This window comes from Gadus morhua, chromosome 12 (genome assembly GCF_902167405.1).
Source record: "Gadus morhua chromosome 12, gadMor3.0, whole genome shotgun sequence".
Classification (NCBI taxonomy): Eukaryota; Metazoa; Chordata; class Actinopteri; order Gadiformes; family Gadidae; genus Gadus; species Gadus morhua.
In genome coordinates, this window is record NC_044059.1 from 23090966 (window position 1) to 23115953 (window position 24988).

Consider the following 24988-nt stretch of genomic DNA (forward strand, 5'->3'; position numbering starts at 1 on the left):
AATAGGAGAATAGCATTAAATAAATGAATGTGACGCTATGAAATATATGTGGTAGCCTATTAAATAAATAAATGTGGCATTATGAAATAAAAGGCATTATGAAATAAAATAGTATCATCCCCAAAAAAGAATTGCCTCATTTATTCATTAATTTATTTAATATTGACTGAAATGGTATTCCAGCTCCCAGCTCGTGTCTTTACCTCCACCCCCTGTCCTGTGGCGCGCGCAGCCACCAAAGCGAGCGTGGCTTGCATGCATAACACCAAAACAAGTAGCGATGAATACCAACTGTTTATCGTCTAACAAATGTGTAAATACGGTCCCATCGCCGTAGAGAAGGAAACAAACACACACGGATAAGGTACAGTAGTACGCTACTCAATTGTCACCATTTATTTTAAACTTTTGTCATTTTTGCAAACATTTTTGGAGGTACACGCTAGACTTCCTTGTTAACGTTACGCAACCTGGAGGGGGTGTCAAGTGGTCAGGTTGTTGAGAGGAACGACTTCCTTGCTGAGTTACTTGGGATGAACGATAGTCATATAGGGTTTCTCATTCAGCTCTATGAATAATCACTGACGTCATTAAGTCGTTTATTCTAGCATTCACACGTGCATGTCAACATTAAGAGCAAACGTGCACATGTTTGGTTTTTTGGCACGTGCTTATGATCATGGGCTATTAATGATGATTACAATTTAAATTTAATTTAGATCTTCGGTAAAGTCTAAATATTGAAGTGCCAAATATTTAATTGTATTTATACAGTGAATATTCACGTAATGCTCTTGGGACATACTGTACATAACTTTCTGCTTAATTAAGATCAAGTTGCAGCTTGTCGAGAATAGAGGCCACATGATTGCAGTGTTATAACTTGAATTGTTTTCGTCAATTGTCTTAATATACTATTACGTATAATAGAGTCAGTTTATATAGCCTACATGTTTCTACATAAATGTTGTTTAATTGCCTCTAGCAGTTATAGACAAATTAAGTTTTCCCAACTGAATTACTCAACATTAGTTAAATTATAGCTATTGCATTCATTAATATTTGCAAGAGCCCTGCTCAAGAAAACATAGCCAGACCCAAATTAAATCTCAGTATAAAATGGAATGTGGTTCGGAAGTGTAGTCTATGTAATTCATCCCTGTACATATCAATATACATATACATGGGGTGTTTTAAAGTGCGTGTTTGTATTGACATTTTTCTAAGATCAGTTGACTGGAGATCACACTACTTTTACGTCGTTACTACTTTTGTATTTTGTCTGTATTTTGTTGTGGTTCTACTAAAGTCAATATATTTTTCAGTACTGTTGCAATAGAGTTTTTGTTTTTGTTTGTTTTGAATCCCACTCTGTGCCAACGGTTGACAGGATATCTGACATTTGATTAATTATTGCCTGGGTGCATTACGCAAGAGTCCTGGCATCGGTGCTGAATGGAAATATGGTAATCAATGAAGTTTGGTGTTTTCATTAGAGATGGATCAATGTTGTAGCATATGCTATTGGTTAACCAGTGCTGGTGCAGTATTGTCAGACACGTGGGTCGGCCCCTGTATAGTAGACATGGCTTATCTTACCCAGAGAGGTGGTTTTGAAGGTGTCCATGTGCCTCATCACTGAGGACATAAAACATTGGCCTCTGTCAAAGCAAATATTACTTCAAATGCAAGGGCTTTAATCAATGGGACAGACATAATCACCATTGTGTAACCTCCATTGGCAATAGATAGTGACTAGACAGACATTTATTTACATGGAAGTCTTTGAGAGTTCCACTTAAAGTACATAATATCTTAATAGTTGTTGGTTAACTTAGTTATGTAGCTATACAAAACACTTAATGGATAACATGGATGCAAATCCTTCGAGTGGCTATTTGCAGATTTTTCAGTTAACAAAAAGGTCAGAATTACGTGAGAAGATGTGCACACAGGAGTGGTGTTTTTTTTCCCTGAGAAAAGCTTGTGTAGTGGGATCATGTCGAGCAACGAGTTACAGTTCCGGTCTTGCTCGGCCAGGCTAGTGAGCCTTGGAAAGTTCCTGGAATCAATCTGTTTCCTTTGTCAAGATGTTGCGTTTAAAAAAGCCTTGATTGTTTCAATAAATCCTTCTTGCCTCAGGGAACTGCCTGGATGTGGAATCATACAATCAGGTTTTGATTAAAAGGCTGATATCATGTTCATCCAAGGAGAACAGACAACCTGCTGTTAACAAGTATTACATTCGTTATTTCACGATTACAGATTCTTTCAAGCATTCTTATGACGGAGCATTTCATAGCATGTCAAACCTAATCACATCCCCTGTTATTTTCCCTATATGGTTTGCTTTGGAAAGGTTTGTGGGGATAGTTGTATGACTCAGACCTGTATAGACTTGCAGAGAGAGAGAGAGAGAGAGAGAGAGAGAGAGAGAGAGAGACTAAAGTTGGTGTGATACAAGGCAGCAATGAGTTAGAACTGCTCAGGATTGTGTGATTATGTCTTACATGCATAACTGTCGTTTGACAGTTATGCATGCATGTGTGCTGTCTTTCTTTGCAATCCGCCCAAATCTAGTTTTCACTTGGGCCATAGTCTGTGTGTTCTATCTACATTCAGGAAATACCGTTAAGAACTCTGTGGGGCATCTTTCTGTGCAACTCAGCATTGGTATTTAATGGCCAAGATACAAACAAATGCCCCACTGGAAAGATCTTACCAGCCCTGCATGTTGTAGGACCGAAGAGCAGGATGTTCTAGGGGTAGTCTCATGGTGACTTTAAAGGGTTTATTTAGACATTTACTACTATATTAGCTGAATAACTTGAGATGGAACCTGATTATGCTTGTATAAGTGTTGCCTATTACACTTATAGGGCCCTATGAAATCCGCGATAACGAAAACGCGGACGGAACCACGGAATTGGACCATAAAAACGGAATCAACTGATAATTTTTTTTTTTTTTTTTTTATTAAGCAGGAAAGTATCAAAAGTAACAAAGTTACAATTTAAAACGGGCCTGTCTTAGTAAAATAACTGATTTCCAGCAGGTTCCTGTTCTTCAGCACATATAACATGCAACAGGGACAAGGCACATCAGACTGCGGAATGCAGCGGAATTCGCCATTATTTTGGTGAAATTCAGTTTTGAGGGAAAAGGGAAACAACACAGGTGACATTAACGTCACTGAATGTTTAGCAGACACTCGCAGAACAATGTTAAAAAAAAATCCCCGGTCCACCACGCAAACAATAGGTCCCGCTCCTAACAAGAAGCCGAAGAAGAAGTTTGAGCGCCCGTAATTCGGTTCTAACCCCAAATTCAGAGCCGAACAATATCCAAAACACTTTTATCACTCAGGTGTTTTGTAGAATATGTCAACATACTATCGATTGGAAACGCAAAGATACGTGCGATGACCACTTGAAGTCCAAAATCCATATGAAAAACTATGAACGCCTTAGCCAGGGCACGCCCCTTCAAACAACAATTTGAGTTTATAAAAAAAGAGTTTATAAGCACTTTAATATTTATGTCATGTTTTTAATTGAAGCACTAAAAACAGTGCAATGTTGTGATGTTTTAATAAATGTAGTCTTCTATCTGATTAAATTGTATTCGTTCGCACTTATTTGACACTCGTTCTGATGATTTTAAGTGTAAAAACGGAATTAATGAAAATTAAAACGGAAAAAACGGAATTTGGAAAAAAATAAAACGGAATTTGGAAAAAAATAAAACGGATTTCATAGGGCCCTACACTTATTTGCGCCACATGTAAGGTGAACCAATAACTAAAAATTCAGCGGTTAAATTGCGGTGCAGTGAATGGCGAATTAAGTAATTTAAATCAAACTTCCTGGATTACCTATCAACCACTAGAAAAGGGGCAATCTGCACATAGTCTCTGATCATAGAGTCCTAGTTTCAATATAAGCTCTATACAAAATCCAACACACAAGTCCAGTTCTGCAAAAAACCCAGAAGACTACAATTAAATGGTTCACACGTCTATTTTGATCTGATCATGTTTTATTGGCCAGGATGTAATGCGTCACTCGAGGGGCCTAGCCCACCGTTGGCAGCTCATTCGCCACACTCATAACCTACAATAGCATCACTCTGGTGGGTGTCCAGCTAAACTGGAGCCAGCAAGCCAGTTGGGAATTAGGGGAATAAAACGCATTTATTTGTTTGAATAACCCAAACGATCATCAGCATGGGATTAATACATTTTTGTTTTTCCCGCAAACTGAAAGACACATCCTTTGCAGCACAATTAAAATTAATTTAGTCTTGTGTAACAATCAAGACGTATTGTGCTTTATCTGCCTCTCCTCACACTAATAACTGGAAACGAACATATTCTAAGAACCTTTATATTCTCTTTGTCTCTGAGCTATTCAGTACTTCTAGGAAAAAGTGTTCTTTGAAGCCGAGCCTGAAGCTTGTCTTTAGCCCCAGACTGCCAGCCAGGGCTCCAGTGTTTATAGATGGGAACCGATTGTAAAGTGGAGCTGTGCTGTGTATTTTTTTGGGCAGGGGGGCCCCCATGTAGAAATTGGTAATTGCCGTTGGAGACACACACTGGACCCGCGCGGTATCAGCGCGCTCATCAGGGAGACCACAGACCGTAGCAGCGCCGGTTTAGTGATAGTGAGCTCATCTCTTTCCATCCACCCTCTGTCCCTAGGCTGGGGTCGGGCCAGGGGGTTTGGTAGGATGGGGGCCGGCACAGGGGGGGGCTCGAAGCTGCAATGAGTCACGAGGGTTACTGATAATGGGGACGACAAGGTTACTGTCAAACAGTTTTTTTATTTATTTATAGTACACAAACTGTGGTGAAAAACAACGACAAGGGTGATGCTGATATTATTAGCCTGTGATAGTAAGGCTTAGCTTGAAATCTGCCTGTGTACAAAAAATAATAATAAAAAGCGGATTTGCTATTCATTAAATTTGATTGAATACAGTGTAACAACCATTCAGCCGTCTACATTACCAGCATGGTCAGCCAACCATTTGCCTTAAGAGCTATTGTGGCCCAGATTGGAGCATTTAGCGATTGCCTCAAATCCAACAAAATCAACCAATCCTAGCTAAATTATGGGCTAAATTATTAGCTTCCATAATTATCCATTCTCCGCAACATTCCTGGATAAGGAAACTAGTCTTCCCTCGAGTTTGACCGACCATCACAATTCCCCACAAAAACTCACTTCCATATTTACCTTTATGATGACAAGCAAGCATAAAGCTCCCCCATGAAAATACTCTAAATTCATAATATATCAATCCAATCGTGAACCGTTTGCAATTTTCCCTCGTTCATTTAACACAACTTTCAGAAATCACTGAAACTTTTAGTTAAGCTGACTAACTGCCATCATGTTTTTGTTTGCCACAACAAAGTCTGAAAAATTACGGACGATCTCTTTAGACAAACCATCCTAAGAGTACACTAAACAATTACTCACACTTGGAAAAGGGTGCGCTAATTACACCGAAAACATTACAGCCCATATGGCCCTTGCCTTTTGAGTTCCCCTCTCTGTTTATATGAGGACAGCGTCACATTGCCTTGGCTATTAGCTCGGCTGATGACGGTCCTCTGTCAGCCCGACAATGTGGAGGGTTGGGGGTATGTTGTGCCGGGCACGTAGGCACTCGCTGGGTGTTGGCTGCCACAGTCTCTTGCCTTATCGGCCCCCGTGTCTTTCCCCACTAAATCAAATGTTTTGGTTTGACTCCGGCCTGATGGCCTAATTGCTGTGTGTGTGTGTGTGTGTGTGTGTGTGTGTGTGTGTGTGTGTGTGTGTGTGTGTGTGTGTGTGTGTGTGTGTGTGTGTGTGTGTGTGTGTGTGTGTGTGTGTGTGTGTGTGTGTGTTGCTTCCCGATCATCTCATCAGGGCAGGTGGGGAGGGGGACGACGGCCCTGGCTTGGCTGCCTGCCTGTCTGCTTATCGGACAAGTCAGTTGATGGGGAAATCTAAGAATTGAGCAATGCAGGAGTGAATAAATAGGCTACGTGGACAAACTTATGCAAGCCTGTGTTGGATTGGTTATATACCAGTGTTTCCCCAGCATTGTATAGTTAAGGCGGCCGCCTTAACAACAATAGGGCCCTGCCTTGACTACCAATGTATAAAAAAAATGTGTATATAATTATTTACAAAACCCTCTTAGGGTAAGGAAACATAATTCCATCTGGTACAAAGAATAAAGATGTGCCATAAAGCTTTTTTAAATGGAAATCAAGCCTTTGTGAGTTTGTGGGAATGATCAAGACGTCATCATGTTAAACTTCGAATAGATTAAGGGCAAGACTGCCCCCCACAGGTGAAGAGTTTAAAAGAGTAGGATAAAAAAATAGGTCAGGTATTGGATAGAGCATTGACTGAGCCAGAGACGTAATGGAACATGTAATGTGAAGGCCTAGTTTTACTTTTGGTGCCACTCTACATGAGTGACAGGCCCTTGGGGGGCACTTTTGAGAAATTACAGCATTGGCAAGGTGTGTGTGCCTGTGCGTGCGTGCCTCTTTGTGTGGTGAAGTGGTTCAATTATCATTTTTTAAATCCCTTTTTTTTACGCGAAATTCGCGAATATATAGGCACAGCCCAGATAAATGAATGCAGAGGGGGTAACAGTTTTGGGAATAACATGAATATGGTTGGGCACGATGGAGGGGGCAAATGTGCATAATCTAAAGAAACCAGCAGATGGCGACTAAACTACATAATTCCTCTTGATTAAAAAGACAAAAAAGAAAAACATTTGTGTAGCTCTTCAAGAAGTCTGCCTTAAGTGTGTTTTTTGATAATTTATGTTCAGTATGGCAACTATATCATGATAAACAAAAATATTATCTACAAACCAACTAATCATACTTTTTTTTACAAAGAATGCATTTCTAGTCCTAAGTATGCATTGTTTCTAATAAACCTCCACTGGGACCTACTTTAAATGTCAGCAGTGTATATGTGTGTCTGCGCATGTGTTGCACTGAATTGAAAATTGGGACATCATCACCTTGACTGCTCTGTTCTCCTCTCACTGTGCCACATTTAGATTCTCCACTGGCTCTGTGTGCGGATAACTTGCCTGCATGTCCTCTATACAGCACCGGTCATTTCCAACCCTATCTCTTACTCCCACTTCGTCACTCTTCTCCTTTTCTTCTTTTTCCCAGGACAGGCCCTCTGTCTCCATTTTCTCAGACGATTCCTCCTCCTCCTCCACCACCACCTCCGCCTGCTCCTCTCGCTTGGTGCTGGGGTGAATGGTGGGTCCATGGGGTGAGCAGTAAATGGCTGAGGAGCTGTGCACTGGCTGGTTTCGCATCATCGCAGGTAGGACCACTGTCCTCCATGGGTTCACCATGACTTTATATTGATTGCTAGTTGGTTGTTCATCTCAGGTGCAGGGGCTCAACAAAATGGTTATTCTATCCTGCGTGAGGTAAGGTAATAAGCATACTTTGCTTTTAGGCCAAAGCATATGAACTATGGAATGATGTGACGCTTGTGATTGATGATCTGAAGCCTTATTAACTTCTACGTTACCGAGTAGATACTTCTTTCACCTTTTTATGTCAACATTTAGATTACATTTGTTAATCCCAGATGGGAATTTAGGGATGTGGCGTCGAAGACAACATGAAATATTATGTGCCAAAGCACTATAATCCTCAGGTGACGTAGTAGGCTTTTCCTACCACTAGAAGGCAGTAGCGTAGAAGCCAAACACTGAGCCACTGTGAACATAATTATATAAGCACATACAGTACAGGAGAGGGAGGGGGTGTGGCTTGACTGACCCAAGCGTGAGTAAATAAAGAGATATTGGGCAGATGGACTTGGAGAAGTGCGTTTGTGTGTGATTCTGTGTATGTGTAAGTGCGTGCTTGCGTGCGTGCGCACGTGGTTAATCAGACTATGGAGCATCTGCCGGCCATTAAGAGAGGAGGAGGGGTGGTGACAGATTAAGACACATGGAGTCGGGGGGGGGGGGAAATTGGCCAATAAATGGGGCTAAAGGGATGTCAAAAAATAAACAGAAAGATGTACAGACCCAGTGGCTTGAGAGATAGAGATTTGGAGATACACCGAGACTTGGAGAGAGAGAGAGAGAGAGAGAGAGAGAGAGAGAGAGAGAGAGAGAGAGAGAGAGAGAGAGAGAGAGAGAGAGAGAGAGAGAGAGAGAGAGAGAGAGAGAGAGAGAGAGAGAGAGAGAGAGAGAGAGAGAGAGAGAGAGAGAGAGAGAGAGAGAGAGAGAGAGAGAGAGAGAGACTTGGATAGACAGCCCGAGAGAGTGAGAGGTAGAGAGACTTGGGTAGACAGCCCGAGAGAGTGAGAGAGAGGGAGGGAGACTTGGGTAGACAGCCCGAGAGAAAGAGGGAGGGAGAGACTTGGACGGAGAGGTGAGCATGGCAATCCAGCTGGCTCGTGTCAGATGCGTGACTCATGCCCATAGACCGCCTGCACCAAGAACCTGAGTGGTCGGGTCTATAGCTGTTACATTATTTAGCATCTTTACACTTTAGTTTTTAAGGTGAATGTTGTTCTTATACCACAAGAAATGTAGATGTTAATCATAACACTATAGAAAATTATTCATTTTCAAAATTGTACCAATGTCGCTCACACACCCTCCCTCAATGCTAGCTCCTTCTTGAACAGCGTAGTCATGCGTTGCCATGACGTCACGCTGATCAGCAGGGGCTACTGAGAGGTGGGAGGAGAGGGGGGGGCGGTTGCAGTTACAATGACAATACAGCAATATAAAACCATTTTAGACCTATATGTTGCACATGTAATGTCAACATTTCCCTGTGAGACTACACACACACGAACTGGGCTTTGGTTTTTATTACTGATCAGTAAACGTTTTGCTTGGTTGTCATCCACATTGCTACTGATGGGGATTCCCTCGCTGTGGTGAATGTAATAAATGGATATTGCTATGACAAAACCCCAAGCTATACCCAAGCTAAAAATATGGTATAAAGATATAATTTGTCCAGCTCTAGTTGGTCAAATTCTAGAGTTCTAGAAATGTTCTGCTGTGTTTATTCAACTGTATCTCTGTCTAGCCATTCCTTCTCACCTGCACATTAGAAATGTCAAGCCTGCTACACACACACAGACACGCACACAAGCACACGCATGCACTGAGAAGCATGTGCACGTGTATTAATATACACATGCAAGTAAACGACTGCTATGCCATTAGTAACTGCGTGTATCTACGAATGTGAATTTCGTTTCTGGTGACAATTTCAAAGTGTGCAATTTCTGCGCATGTTAGAGCAAGAGGGAGAGAGAGAGATTACCAGTCAACCGTTCTCCTGGGCCATAGTGTCAGGAGATTAAGGCTGCACGTCATGTGACTCCACTCAACTCCAGGCATTGGCTGAGGCCAGCTGTGACCTCAGCAAACCCTACCCACATTCCCGCTCCCCTCCACACACGCGTATATACACATACACCTCCCCCTCCCCTCTCCCTCTCTGCCCCTCCCCTTTTTCATCCCCTCACAAACGCGCAGACACACACACACACACACACATTTCTCAGCATCCTGGGGCTGGAGGTTGGACGAGCAGTAGCAGCATCCATGGCTTAAGCTCTGATCAGCAGCTAGCCCAGCCTGCACCCACCCCCACCTCTCTCTCTCTCTCTCTCTCTCTCTCTCTCTCTCTCCCTCTGTCTCTCTCTCTCTCTCTCTCTCCTTCTCCCTCTGTGTGTGTGTCTCTCTTTGCCGGCCATCTGACAGCCAACGTCTGGGGGTGTAGGAGGCTCTCTGTTAGCCAGGGCGTTAGCCACGCGCGCACACGCATTCGTCTACCACACACACACGGCTAGCTGCTGGTGAGGTTCTATTGCTGTGTTTATCCAGTGCCGTTCATCCTAGTAACCAGGGGCACTCCTCTGCTGTGCTCCCTTCCACCACCCGGACCCCCCCCCCCCCCCCCCCCCCCCCCCCCCTCCCAACCTGAACATCTTAATTTCATTCCAGGATCATTGGAAATAGAGGAATGCAAATCTGCAACCATGATGGAAGGTAAGAAAGCTCTACCTTTTTTGCTCTTAAATGTCCTTTTTGTCTTGATTCAACATACTCCTCAATGCCATTGTCCCAAGGTGCTTCCACTGCCGGTAGAGAGAGTGTGTGTGTGTGTGTGTGTGTGTGTGTGTGTGTGTGTGTGTGTGTGTGTGTGTGTGTGTGTGTGTGTTGTACCTCCAAATGGCATAAACTGTGGTGCTATTTTGAGACCATGCATACTGGGGACTTGTATGTCATTCTAAAGGGAAGGGCACCACTGTGTGTCTCTTGCCATGGCAGCACAATAGCTGGGCTAATGCAAGCACATACGCACGTCAGTGTTGGTCTGGTAGTGTGTATTATGGTCTTCCCGTCAACGTAAAGGATTAGGATTTATTGTGCAGCGGGGGCTTATGTGCCCAGCTTGCAGGCTGTACTTACTTGTAGAAATTCTCTTTGTGTTGTATTGTGTGTTTATGTGTGTGTGTGCACCCTTACCAACCGTGACACACTGCCACATGCTTGATGCACACACGGTGCATTACCCGTCTTGCATCTACTCAGGCTACGAGGTCGTTTGGCAGAAGCTGTATGGGAACCATGTCTAAGGATCGATGTTTTTTCACACACCTTTTCCCGAGCTAATGGCATTGGTGTTAGACATCTGGAGGGAATGAAACGGCCGTTTTAGTATCATGTCCCTTTAATTTCATGACATCATCACGGCTACACCAGGGATTTAAGGATGACTCTCTATCTATGCAGCTGGCCTCCAGCAAGCTCTGTTTTTAATAAATTAATTAATGAATTCATTGATTTATCCATCCGTTCGATTCAGTTATAGTTCAGTATACACTCTTTCATTTGTTATCAACCCTAACATTGTAAATTATGCTATATTTCATAGCAATGTGCACAGTAGTCCAATTCCAGCCTTCTACATGCGTTAACCATACTATTATTTTTAGGCTAGCGACGCTTCTGAACCTTTTTGTTAAAGGGGGGATCTACTGTTCTTGTTCTCCATTCGTTTTGTGTAATCCCCAAATACAGTTTTTTCAATTTCATAAAATTGTTCCCTTTTAACTACCTGCTTTTCAAAATGTCACATAATTATCGAGTGTTAAAGAGTGTTTGTGCTATCATGTCCTGATTAAGAGTGAGGTTTTCTTCAAGGCCATCTCATGGTTTGTTTGCTGTTATTTCCACTAATCTTTGCACTTATGTATGCATTGTGTCGTTCATGCTCAGCGGCCTGTCTTGTTTACTTTAGTCCAGGGGGAACTTTCCTCTTGCCCCCTATGTGTAGCCATTAATGAGATTATCTATATTCGAACTTTCTATTAGAGATTAGAGATGACCATCCAGTATTAACAAAATCCAATATCCCAACCATTATTTTTGCATCCCGGATCTATATCGCAACATTATTGCTTTTCAATTTTAAACACAATTATTGGTAATGTGGATAATGATAAACTGGCAGATGGATTCCTTATTTATTTAGCTCTGTCCCACTGTAGCGGGTGAAGATATAGGCAAGGAAAGGTGATATGGCACCCTTCTTTTCATTGAGTAATGCTCATGCACAAACTATTAACAATAATCAAACAACATAAACATAAAGTATCGTATTCAGAGTACAGTGCAGCAATCCCCTGTCACAACGATCTGGTTTGTGTATGTATATTGACACACTATTTGCAGGCTTAGCAAGGGATTTTTCCAATGGGGAGAAACCTTTTATATATTTACACACACACACACACACACACACACACACACACACACACACACACACACACACACACACACACACACACACACACACACACACACACACACACACAGTATAACAAAAGGCTGTGTTCATTGAGGGAGTGATGAGCAAGATCTTCTTCATGTTGGCCGCCTCCTCCTCTTTGCTGCTCTCACAGTAGCATGTGATGCGGCACCCGATGTGTGTCATGGGCCAGGTGTTAGGTAACAGTACCAGGAGGAAGAAAATCAACAATCTGTAAATAGCACCGCGGCCACTCCTGCATTAGGATAGCTCGTGCAGGCTTAGCATGCACTCCATGCAGGCGGGATTACAGTCAGGTGTTAAAATTGGACACTAATCCATGTTAGTACTCCTATATTAAGCATGCTAGCCATTAGCAGGGCTAGCATATTGTCCCTACTATACCCTTGGCGGCTGTTTTCTAGATTTCAGGGGGAAGACAAAATAATGGTGCTATTTGTTGATGAGTATTTTAGAGGCTGTTCTTCCAATAAATTAGGATAAAGCTATCTTGATGTTATTTGTTGGTGAGCATTTAAGAGGATGTTCCTACAATAAATTATGCTAAAGGTATCTTGATGTTCTTTTATATTGTCCCTGCATATTTGAGGGATTTAAGTACCGAGGCTGGTAATGCCACAGTATGCACACTATTTCCTGTGCCCTTCCTTTTGGGAGGGAATTACAGGCCCCCTGTGTGCTTAGCTCTGGTCGCGGTGGGCCCGTGGTTTCATTCACGCTGGTGGTTTTCTCAGCTTGCTCCCAGGTAATCATGCTGGCAGATTAACAGATGCCAGTGGCCATAGGACTTTAGACCTAAGAATTACATGAAGGTATTACAAGCAGGCCAATACGAATGATACTCTTGTTGGTCCATATTTAAATGGACAAAATTCTTTACCTAATCCAGTGTTTCCCATACTGTTTTGACTGCTGTACCCCCTTGATAAATTTGTCAGCCAAGTAACCTCTTTCGAGCAAGAAACATTTTGTTGAGGGAGGACAATGAAAATGTGCATAGATGATATTTAAATGGGAGGCATGTATACTTACGAGGACTTGTGCTTCACTTGTCATTCATTGGAAAGGTTTACTGACGTTAAACATAAGGACATAAGGATACAGATTTGGTAGACATTTTCCTGGTATCCCTCGTTGCAATCCTGCAAATTAGCCCCATTTGAGAGACGTCGACCTTATCGTAATGCATGGAAGCACCAATAGCTTGCATTACTGGTTGTGAGTGGCCTACTTACACTCGTGTCTGTGAGCAGCAGCAGCAGCCCCAGTCATACAGGTAGGCCTGCTGCCTGGAGCCAGACAGGATGAGCTATGGGGACACTGTTTTCCTGACGTGCCACCAAACACAGGTCAGGGAGGACATTCAGGCCTATATATAGGCCCTTCACCTACATCTTGGCTGCAAACTAAACGCTATTCTCTCTATTCCCTGGGATTAGGGATTGATCATGATAGCCAACAATATGTATTTACTTCTATTCTTTGCAAAGAAATGTTTCTCTTTTTTGTTGTGTTTTTTTGCTCGGTCTGATATTTTTGTAATAAAGCATATTTTATTCATTACAATTCTAGAAGGATTATTTGGAAAGCACCCAGAAATGAGGATTATGAATATCATGATAAAGATATTCTAAATGATAGTTGTTTTCTAAAACGTTTGCACCAGGGAAATCCTATTAAGTAACGGAATCTGAGGAATCCAGAAAATGAATTCAAACCGTAGCTAAAATAAGACATTGATATCTTTCTGCTACTATTCTCCCCAAAAATCATACTATTCTCCCCAAAAAGTATGTGGGATGCAGTGACTTGTATCTGAGAAACTCAACCGCTACCTTTCAGTATTCTGTTTTCTCTGGCCTGGCCTTTATCAAGTGAGTGTTTTCATATGATCCAGCAACCCCCGTCATGATCCTAGATACATGTGCACACATACAACGGATGTTGCCAAACGCATTGGTAATCGGACTCCAAAGACTGGCACACAGGTCTTTAATACTATCATGGTACCCAGGTGGCTATTTATATTCAATAAAGTGTCGTAAGTGGCCAGGGATATGGACCCTAAAGATCTAGAGACTATAGGTCTGGCAGAGATGGAGGACGGAGGAGAAACCATTTACATGTGACGACTACTGCAAAGGACTGCCGGAACCCACTTTGTTACATTACAATATGGGTAGTATATGCTCATTTACAATGTTTCTTTCTCCATATTGCCTGCTCCCAGATCTCCCCGCTAGTTTTATCCGCTGGATGATGCAAAACACATTATCCTGCTGGCTTTTGCTGGTGAAGTATCGAGGATATCTGGGGACAGGCAACATGTAGGAAATAATATTCTGTTGATTTGCATACACTTGTAATGATATAAAGCCATTTGAAAATTGGCAAAGAAGTCTTCTAAGAAGACACATCACAGCAGGTGTCTTCTGCTATGAGTACGGCAGTTTAGGAACCTGTGTGTGTGCGTGTTTAAAGTAAATGCTCTTATGCTCTTTGGAAGACTTTGCCAGAGTTCATAGTATGGATATTTCTGTGGTTGTCAGAGCCTCAATGCTTTTTTGATGGATGACTCGGGGGGGGGGGGGGGGGGGGGGGGGTACAGACAATCCAGAAAGCAGCAGGAAGTGGAAATACTTCCAAATGCACATCCCATAACAACCCTTTATGCTTCATAGTATTATTCACACTAGACGCCACAGCACCCTTGCATGTCCGACATTTCATCTTCATGCGTTGACGCACGCACACACACGTGTCACGTTGGTTCACACATTTGCCATGCCCATCTATGATTGATGGTTCAATATGTACATCGCACAAGTTTATGTGATGGATGTTGGTGAGATATCCATCAGAGTCAGATAAACGGATATGTTTGTGTGTTGTTCCAGGGCAATATAAATGCAAAAATCAGTATTCCAGGGGAAGAAGATTGCCCTTTGCTAGTCGTGCAAGCTTTATGAAATAATTATCGGCACAAAAGATAGTTTGATGTGGCTCTTCATATCTTGATGTGGCTCTTCATATCTATCTACTTTGGATGTGCATTGTAAGATGTTATGTTCTGAATTACGTGATCTGACCTTTTGGTTGAATGACACATTAATGCAGAGAGAGAGAGAGAGAGAGAGAGAGAGAGAGAGAGAGAGAGAGAGAGAGAGAGAGAGAGAGAGAGAGAGAGAGAGAGAGAGAGAGAGAGAGAGAGAGAGAGAGAGAGAGAGAGAGAGAGAGAGAGAGAGAGAGAGAGAGAGAGAGAGAGAGAGAGCGCCAAGGGAGATGGCCAAGGGAGATGGCCAATAGGGATAGAGAGTTGGGTGTAGCCTAATGGACCAGCCAAACAAACACGATGAGTAAAGCCAGAGATAGGAGGATGGGCTAGAGGAAGAGGGCGGTGTGGACTATGAGAGATGGACGGAAAGAACACCTGACAGTGTTGAAAGCCCCAGAGGGAAATGGAAAATGAATAAAGAATAGAATGGGAAGGACAGTGGCTGGAGCGCCTGTGTTGAGTATTGAGTTCCTCCTTGCTCAAGCAACATCATCGTCATTTCCGTCTTCTTTTGGGCTGACTTGATGAGCAAGAGCTTCACGGAAGAGAAGGGTGAAGGATTGTTTGGTTTCCCTGTGCTCGTTTATATTTAATAACGCCAAGCTATCCTGATCGGCAGCTATGTTCTTTACATATATTTTGCTTTATTCTCCCAACCTTTTAAGCACTTCAATTATGATTTATTAATTGTATTATTTACTCTCTCAAGCTTTCACACATTCCTCCTCCTTGCCTCACCTGTCATAGCCTAGCTCCAGGTTGAAATGGCAGCTTTCAGGAGCCATTACTGCCCGCCGGCTCTCCGCTCCACCACACATCTCTATGTTGCCTCAGCATTCTGCCACACAGTCCTCGCTTGCACAGTCACACACGTTTGCCCTCTCTATGTTTGCACTGAACCGCCGCCGCCACCACCACCACCGCCGCCACTAGGCTTGAAGAGTCAGTGGAAGTGCGTTGAGCCCGTTATGTGTAGAATTGACATGATTGTAATTATAGGAAATGGTGTGCCCTTTGTTTTTGTCTTGGATGATTGTGGATTTGTCCCACGCTCTAGGTTGATGGTGTGTGTGTGTGTGTGTGCACGCAGCATGGCAGCGGGCCAGGCCTGGGCAAACAGATGTCAATTCCAATCGGCCGAGAATGCAACAGAGCAGTGACGCAGATACACGGCTACAGGAAGAGATTACCCTCGGCAGCACCAACACCATCCACCCCGTCCCTTCGCGCTGGGGAGAGCACTTCTGAAGGAAGCATAGTTCGACAGTCCGGTAGATGGGTGAATTGACAGAGCGATAGTCGTTAGGGTTGATACGATTTAGGGTTGGAAGGATTTGAAGGGATGGGGAAAGAAAGTAATTAAAAAGCAAAAAAAAGACGCTTTGCACATGCGGAGGAATCGGGTTTTTTAAGCTATGGGGCAAGTGTCCCTAGTTTACTTAGGGACACAGTTGGACAGTAAACTCTGTCATTCAGGAACAAATAAAGAGTGTTTGCATTTTTCTTTACATTAGCCCTTCTGTTGACATTATAGTTGACTAGTGGGTACCGACATGAACTGTCTTCAAGGGAAATGCTATGTCAATCGAATTAGCTAATGGTTGACTTTGGCTTGCAATGCTTTGTGAGTTACGTCTAAATTCACCACACTTGAATAAAAATGGGGTATTCAGATAAATAAGAAAAAAATATATATATATTTGCGCAATATGTTAGTCTCTTCGTATTGTTGTTGTTCTCCTTCGGTGGTCATTGGCATGTTAAAAACTAACTAGTACTGTGTTACACTGTTATTTGGCTGCAGCTGTGATTACAACCGTAATTAATGCTGAAACACAGGAAGCACTCTGGTTGAAGAGCGTTGCCATGGCAAGACACACAGAAAAATAAATGTCGGTTTATAAGCAGCTATAAACACACTTGGGAAGGTATAGTGACATGTTGTTTATTAATTCTGTGTGTATACTATTTGTCTGCATTGGATTTGCAGTCAAATGGAACATGTACTCCATTTTCTCAGCTCTTAATCCAAACCATAGAGGAAAAGGACTAGAGTTGTCATTAATTCATCTTGAATTGATCACAGGCTCACAGTTCTGATGGAAGCAACAATAACGGTCCTAATGTAACATGGTTATGGCTACATGATTACGCTAAATAACAGGATCAAACACACGCACGCACGTGTAACCGCACACGCGTCCACACGCCTACTATGTAAAGTGCTTTGGATGTCTTGAACAGCGCTCTATAAATGCAATAAACCCATGCATAGACCGCATTGCCCACGAATGGGTTTCCTCAACTTTTTGTTCCATTGAGTTGCTGAACCATTTTTATCCTTCCCAACAAATATTCACGTGTAATCATAAATGCCAGTACAACTCAAACTGAAGTGATGGGACATGAAGGAGATACACCGGCCTTAACCTTTACTTTATGATTTGTTAGTGGGTATTGATGATTTTCGATTGTCTCTGTGTGTGTTTGTGAGATGAATTTTGGCAGGGGATGTAATTTAAACTGAAAATGGCACGGGAGACGTTCCTCCATCTGATGGTGTGCGTGTGACTCACACAGCAGATGGGATTTCATTAGCAGACTTCAGACCATCCTCAGGATAGAGGAGCAGCTGATATTCCCAACAGGGAGAGTAGAGATTGTTTTATGTGGATTGTATGCCTAATGCTTTCCATGCCATTTGTTAGTAATTGTGATATAGATTGTTTCATGTTGTTGTATGGATAAAGCTTTCCATGCCTTGTATTAGTTATTATGATCGTCCTTAAGAGGCTGGTTCAAGGGGGTAGCCTTCTCAACATTAACCTTACACTCATCTGCTATTTGAGCTAATCATGATGGAACTGTCACTAGATAAATACCATTTTCCGATTGTTTTATGGATTTTCACCACCGCCGGGAAACCAGTCAAGTACTACAATTTGAAATCCTCATGGGGATGTCCTCTACACATCATTCTGAATTACTGTAATTTTTTTTGCCAATACCAAAGGGCATTGGCAAAGCCGTAGCTGGTTTGTTTTTCAAACGAGGGCTGCAACGATTACAATTTACTATGAAATAATCATTAGTTGCAGACAGTCCTTTTTCATGTGTAAACGTTGAACCGAATTGCAAGGGATTGCTTGTACAAATGCATCCTACGCCCTGCTAATCCTGGGTGTTCAGTGTGGCACTCTCTACTCGTGCCTCAGAGAGGAAGTAAATGAAAGCTTGGCTGGAGAATGGGAGAGCTCTGACAGAAACGTTGAGGAGATGTTTGATAAGAGATCGCTCGACTCGAGCAAATATAATATTTTCCATACGGCTGTTCTGTCGTGGAAATATGAGAATTTATACAGATGTCTTTTAAATTGATTTTGCACACATTGATACCCCTGTTTTTGGTCCAGTTCTCCGTTGATTGATCAACTGTGTGTCTGTTCATACAAAATATTTATGAATCGCTGAAGTAGTCTCTGTCTCTATATCCATTCGTATTCTATTAGCCTGTGGTTTGCAAACAGTTTATATTCCCACTCCAAAATGTGATTATTCAGGTATTACATTTACTGTTTAGTTCAAGTGGTTGTTTGAAGTTGATTTGTCTGAAACAGCTGCAGACTCTTCAGCCTGCATTTTGTTTGCCCCTGGGTTTTTAGGTTAAGAAGTGCGATTTCAGATCTATTCAAACTTGTATTAGTTGTTCTACCTGTTGGTTCATAATTCTGATGATTCAAGTAGAAGGTCTACGCCGATTTTTGTAACATAGCTATAAGGCTCTCGAGTTTGTTAGCAGCAAATAGTGTCCTGTGAATCCAGGTTGTCAATTAGAGTTTCTCACAGGCGTATATTTGATGAGTGTTAAGGGTGACAGAATTGTCCCTAGCAGTCATTTAAACGATAATATTACTGAAACCCCTCTTGACTTTCCATGTTTGTGACCATTTTTTATTAAACTAATGCATACCCTTGATTCGTCCCTTTTCCTCCCAAATCTCCTCCCATCTTCACAAACCAACCCAAACCCCAGACAGGTATAGTACATGGTACAGAAATAGTTATGTTTGAGGCGGGGAAGCCTAAGTTGAGGAGGCCTTCTAACAAGCGAGAACCCTGGTGTTAATAGACTAGTGAATTTCTCTGCTAACCACAAATTCTGACCTCTAATCTAGATGTATGGTAAGCTTGGCGCAGGAGGGGTGTCAAATATCTGTGGTCAAATTGAGGTAGGTTGTGGACTAAGGAGAGAAGGATAGAAAACACTGCATTTAGGTTGCCATTTTTTTTGGTGTGAGAGGATCTTGTAAAAGATGCAGATTTCATCTCTTTAAAGATGGAAAGGTCTGCTTTCCACTAAACTTTGCTTTGCGCTCGGGCGAAAACGGACATTGATTATGACACATTGCTCTTATTCTCACCTATAAAAGGAGAAGAACCTTTAACTGGCTAGCATTCTTGTTGCTAGACATCTGCCTGTAGATGTGCGCTTCCTAGGACAGAAGGGATGGAAGTCTTGTACACGTTTTCCCATATCTTCATCTCATATCCCCTCCTCCTCCTTCACGTCTGCCTGCTGCTCCCTCAGCATGATTTTTTTGTTCTCGATGACCTCGTTTCAGCAGTGAAACAACAGCATACTCTATTTTCCATATGAACCCTCTTGCAGTTTGTTCCAGTTTAAAGTAGGTTTTTGGAATCAGATGTCTGTTTTTGGCACTCAATATGTCAAAACATTCCATGTGGTTTTTTGTGGAATATCGTGATAGTCCATTTATATGTTCTATGTATGAATATTTAATATATATTATTCACATATTTAGATTTATAGTAGTGGAACAAATATTAGCCCACAGCGGTCCTATTTGCCCAAATAGCCAATAAACCATTTTTATAAGGTTTCAGACACGTCTGTTGAATACTAAAATTGGCTGTATACCTGTTTTATGTAAATTGTCCAATAAGCTGTACAAACTCAGAAATAAAAAAGATATTGCTGAATCAGCTGTCCTCCAGAATTCTTTCCTTTCCATCTCAAATTAGGTTATGCTAGTTTAGTCAAAACTCATTCTTTATGATCTCTGTTTGCCTGGAGGAGAGGCACACAGCAAACACTGTGCTGGAAGCCTGACCGGTTTCTCGCTTTATGCTTAGGGCTATTTGTACACCAAATATATTTTCTATTATCCTCCATTGGTGAACAACTACTGCATCATCAAGCTTTCAAGTGTTTGGCGTTTTCAGACAATGATAGGAGTTCATAGGAGGATAGGATCTTCCAATGCACAAAGTAGGATCATTGTTGTTACAGGCAAGCAATCGGGCATATTCTTTATGCGGATCGATGTGTAAAGGCATACTCTGTATGTCTGAAGAGTGGTCGTTGCTGAGACCATATGGTTGCTCATGAACATCAAGGGGCATTCATGCAGGGCAGAGGGCTGCTAGGATGATGCATGGGCTTCTCTTACAGCAATAGAGTTGGGGTTATGGGAGTTCATTTATTAATTAGGCTGTTGTCTTGAGGTAGATACAGTTACCTGAACACACACTAGACCAGATGGAAATATTGCATATCAGTTGCATGCAACATTTTGCATTTGAAGCTGCACAAACTGAAAGTTGAAAAGGTGAAATCGAAAACACATAATGCAGCATCCCTATTACACATCAGTGGTGACCTCAAAATATTTTGCATCGTCACTTCTGATTCGTCAGGCCAGTTCACTTTGTTGTGACCCTTTTGCATTTCGTGAAGAAAGAGTTGGTTGAAATGTTGCGCTCTCCATTCTGTGGGGTAAAAAATATTACGCTAGTACTACATTGTTATAAGCTGGTATCAAGGTCATTAAGGGATTCAAATTTCTTGCACAGGCAGCCAATTTTTACTCTGGAAGAGAACCCAATGACGTACAAACATGACAAACAGGCTACTTTTTTATGCACGCTAGCATGAACGCACTCACACACTGACTAGTAAACACTGACTGGTAGGTACACCGTAGTACTCCTTTAGATATACACCTGTACCATATTAAAGCTTTATGCAAGAAGTAGGAAGCAACAAGATGCTTAATTGCCTTTATGTAATAATTTTTCCGTAGAAAGTGTCAAAGGAGTGTTCTTTCAACGGTCTCATTGAGAATGTGTTGGTCAGTGACTTATGGGGTAATAATACTTGTTGAAGCACCATTCATTACTCTGATAAAAAAATAAGTCTAGACTGTGCATTATACAAAAATACATAAGGCCTAAAAATAAATTGTTTGGTTCCGGTTTCCGACCGACCCTGTCAATTTATGTGCGACCCAAATTATTTGATGAGCTTTAAAAAAAAAAAAAATGTTTTTGATGCAAACTATAATTACGTTACGTTTGGGTACAGCACCTCTTCATTCCATACAAGGATGAGCGAATTTTCTCGCTTTTAAATGAAAACAACCTACCTATCATTCGCTGCCGCTGGAAAAAATTAAATAAAATAAATTCCCTACCTACCCATGACCTCAACTGACAAGCGTAAACAAGCCACACCATTTTGGCAGATATATTAACAGCTTCTCAAGATGCACCCACAAATCGCTCCAGACTATTTGAAATGTTCACGACAGCCGAGTGGGAGTGGTTCCAGGTATCAAGGTTTCTTCCAATGCGGTCATCAGCGATCCCAGTGAGACCTGCTGGGGTAGGACTGACCACGATGTCAGAGACACGAAGCATGTGCTTTTGATTGTTGATGAATCTCATTCAGTCTGCGTATTGCACCTACCTTTGGAAATGTAGTGAATTCTCCATGATTTTGTGGCATTATATTTGGTTTGTTTATTTAAGGAAGAAAAAATTCCCTTTTTCTATCTAAATTAAGTCCTGTTTATAGAATGATTCTTACTGAAGTTTAGTTGGAGTCATACTTTGATGGAACCATCCGTTCTGAAGGGTTCATTTAGTGTTCATATAGCACCAAAACAATGAGAACTAGGGTAAGAAATGGAAAAAGAGATTAGTTTAGTTAAACACACACACACACACACACACACACACACACACACACACACACACACACACACACACACACACACACACACACACACACACACACACACACACACACACAGCCTGTTGGGAACAGACTGCATTTGCTTGACTAAATACCAACAGTTTGTGCTCACTCTGCCATACTACGCCGTTTAATGACGTTTCAAATGAAACCATGGCAAGACATTAATCAGTTAGCGAAATATACATTTCCACCCGCTGTAGAATGAATAAACCCATTGATTGAATTTCTGAAATTGTTTCAGGCTTATTGAAATGTGCCTTTAGGCGGGGCAGCTGAATTGGCATGGCAATCTCAATATAGTGAAGGAAGGATGGATGCAGGGAGTTGAGGAGAGAATCTAGGTTTATCTCATCCCTTTCTCCTTTCTGCCACTGTGGTGATTTGTTGTGATGGGAGGACGTGACTTGAATAGCTAGGGACACCTCTCTCTCTACAAGGAGTGGAAGGTGTCCATTTTGTATAAGCCAGGAAGACTCCTGATACACTTTTTTATGTGCTGATACAATTGCATGCTTATACATCACTATATATTTGCGTTAGTGGGCTTCTGAACGGGTTTGCTCAGCATAACCCTTTTTTTCCTTTGCTAAAGAGCCTGGATGGTTTCACCCATTTCCCAAGGGGAGATTCTCAGGCTTTGTGCCATCTGCTCTGAGCTAATGTTGCCTTGAGTAGGCTGTACAGTATGGGACCAGGCAAAAGTGTACATTCTGAATTGTCAAGGTGTTTTATTTATCCCATGCACAGGGTAAAAAAGGGTAATAAATTATGGCATAAATAGCAACAAGAATGGCCGAACCGATAGAAAGCCATTACAGAGACGGGGAATACGGACGAGTGAATAACATTCACATTTACATTTAGGGCATTTAGCAGACGCTTTTATCCAAAGCGACTTACGTCAGTTAATACACACATTGACAGACCGACGGCAGAGTGAACCATGCAAGGCGTCAGCCAGCTCCTCGTTAGGGTTAAGTGTCTTGCTCAGGGACACATCAACACTCAGCTTGGAGGAGCTGGGGATAGCAACCTTTCGGTTACAAGACAACTGCTCTACCTCCTGAGCTAAGCTGACCTACCGAATAAGAGTTGTAATATTATAAATATAAAGTGTGCAGATGAATATGAGCATGGAATTTTGCTGATGTAAATCAACGGGCCATAGACCAAGAGCGGCGCATACATCGGGGTGATCAATATGATCACTCTGATGAATGAAGCTGGTTGAGAAGCCTGAAGGCCTGTGGGAAAAAAAACGGATTGTGAGTCTGGTAGACTGCCCCATTAACACCTTCCAGACTGCAGAAACCTGAACAGTCCATAGCTTGGATGGTTGTTGTAATCCCCCCCCCCCCCTGCTTTCCTAAGGCATTTTCTGGTTTACAAACGGGTTCTGTCCATTGACGCGATAACCTCATTCACGTTTCGCCATAACCCAACGGCCTAAACGGTCCTTTCTAATTAGACCGTTGGAAGATCGACAACACGACTCCGTCTGTGCCCGGCGCCCAGGGTCTGTGAGCGGCAGCCATTGGCCACCACAGTGGGTGGGCGGAGCAACGGAGAGAGAGAGGGATAAAAGGAGGGAGTTAATGAGACAAGATGTATGGAGCTGAAACGATGCACGTACACAGTGAAGAAGAATGAATGAATCGCTACACGGTTAAAGTAGGGTTTCACCTCGTTCTGTTTTCACCGTCCTCCCTGCCAGAACCCGGTCCCTGACCCCAAACTCCTATTGAGGACATGTCCGCCCTGCCCTCGCCTCCCTTACCTGGCCAGAGCCCGGTATCTGACCCCCACTGTAGATTGATCAGGCAGTAAATACATTTTGCCTTCATCCTGTTTTCATCCCTCTCCCTGCCATACATCTGTCTCTATCCCCCCCCCCACTGCTCTTGATGAGAAGATCAAACAGTAGAGTTGGATTCACCTTCATCCTGTTGTCATCCTCAATCCCTGCCAGCCCTCCGTCTCTAACCCCCGACGGTTCTAAAGGATTTGATCAAGGGAGCAACTTAGGGGTTGGTATTGGCATCAAATGGCCTTCTTTCATCGTTGGTCTAACAGTCCTCACAGACTGCGGGGGATCTGGGACATCCTACCCAGGTATCACACCCCGCCAACATGGAGATGGAGTGGCTGTGGTTTGTGATTGGCCTTTCTGTATACCGTAACTGTACGGTACGGTAACCCAAAAGGAAAGGGTTGCACCTTTTTTGTTTATTAGATAGGTACTCGATAGCCCCGCCATTGTGATGTGTTTTGTTACAACCTGTTTCCTGATCAATTAAACAAACACAATGGGAGAGGAGACAGAATGGGAGAGAGAGTAGCAGAGTGAAACGTGGAAGAGGGTCAACCATGTATTAGGATTACGCTGGTTGTTGGGCATCCTGCAGGAGCCCGTGAATAAAGGTTTGAATCTTGGCTCCATGGTCTGTTGGGACAACAGACCCTGATTTGAATGATTCTTCTTAATTTAGCGAGAAAACCAGGAGTTGAGAAGAGGACTACATCAAGAGCTCACTTCTTTGACAGATGGCTGCATGCCCTTTGTCACGTTCCAAAACATCTTTTGTTGGTTGCCACGCCAACTGTCCCCAATCTACTATATGGTCTCTGGCTCTGACCCAGTTCTGTTGTTGCGGCGGTTGACGCTGCTAGCTTAACAAACAACATTTACAAAGTGGGAATGCACCGAATAACAAACCGAGTGGGTGGTTCACAGTGCATGCATCTACAAGCATGTGTTCGCAACCTTTGCACTCTTGGATACGCATAGTGGACGCTGTGTTGAAAGGCTAATCCTGGCATTTTGGCTCAGACCAAGTGACAGCATGTTGTTTTCATACACAAAGGCATGCTTGCATTAATACACCCACTGCTGTGGATTTACTGAGGACTGGGTGATCAACTAGGTTTATGTTAGCCTGTTGGGTGTACCTAGCCTTGCTTCTAGCACCACTAGAAATCAATCAAAGCTGCAATTGATGGTCTGGAATGGATGCAT

At 42.5% G+C, this 24988-nt stretch overlaps 1 protein-coding gene across 15 annotated transcripts in view; it reads left to right on the forward strand.

Annotated features, from left to right (window-relative positions):
• Positions 1 to 240: 240 nt before the first annotated feature.
• Positions 241 to 24988, forward strand: part of sgip1a (SH3GL interacting endocytic adaptor 1a) — a 54712-nt gene continuing 29964 nt past the window's right edge. For 13 of the 15 annotated variants that reach the window (XM_030372044.1, XM_030372049.1, XM_030372048.1 and 10 more), the window contains exons 1-3: positions 241 to 364; positions 7199 to 7358; positions 10027 to 10071. In XM_030372044.1, coding sequence (XP_030227904.1) covers positions 7316 to 7358; positions 10027 to 10071 — 88 coding nt within the window. In that variant the 5' untranslated portion in view covers positions 241 to 364; positions 7199 to 7315. Of the gene's footprint in view, positions 365 to 7198; positions 7359 to 8341; positions 9879 to 10026; positions 10072 to 24988 lie in introns of those variants that run through there. The other 2 variants (XM_030372052.1, XM_030372055.1) reach the window with 2 other exon arrangements.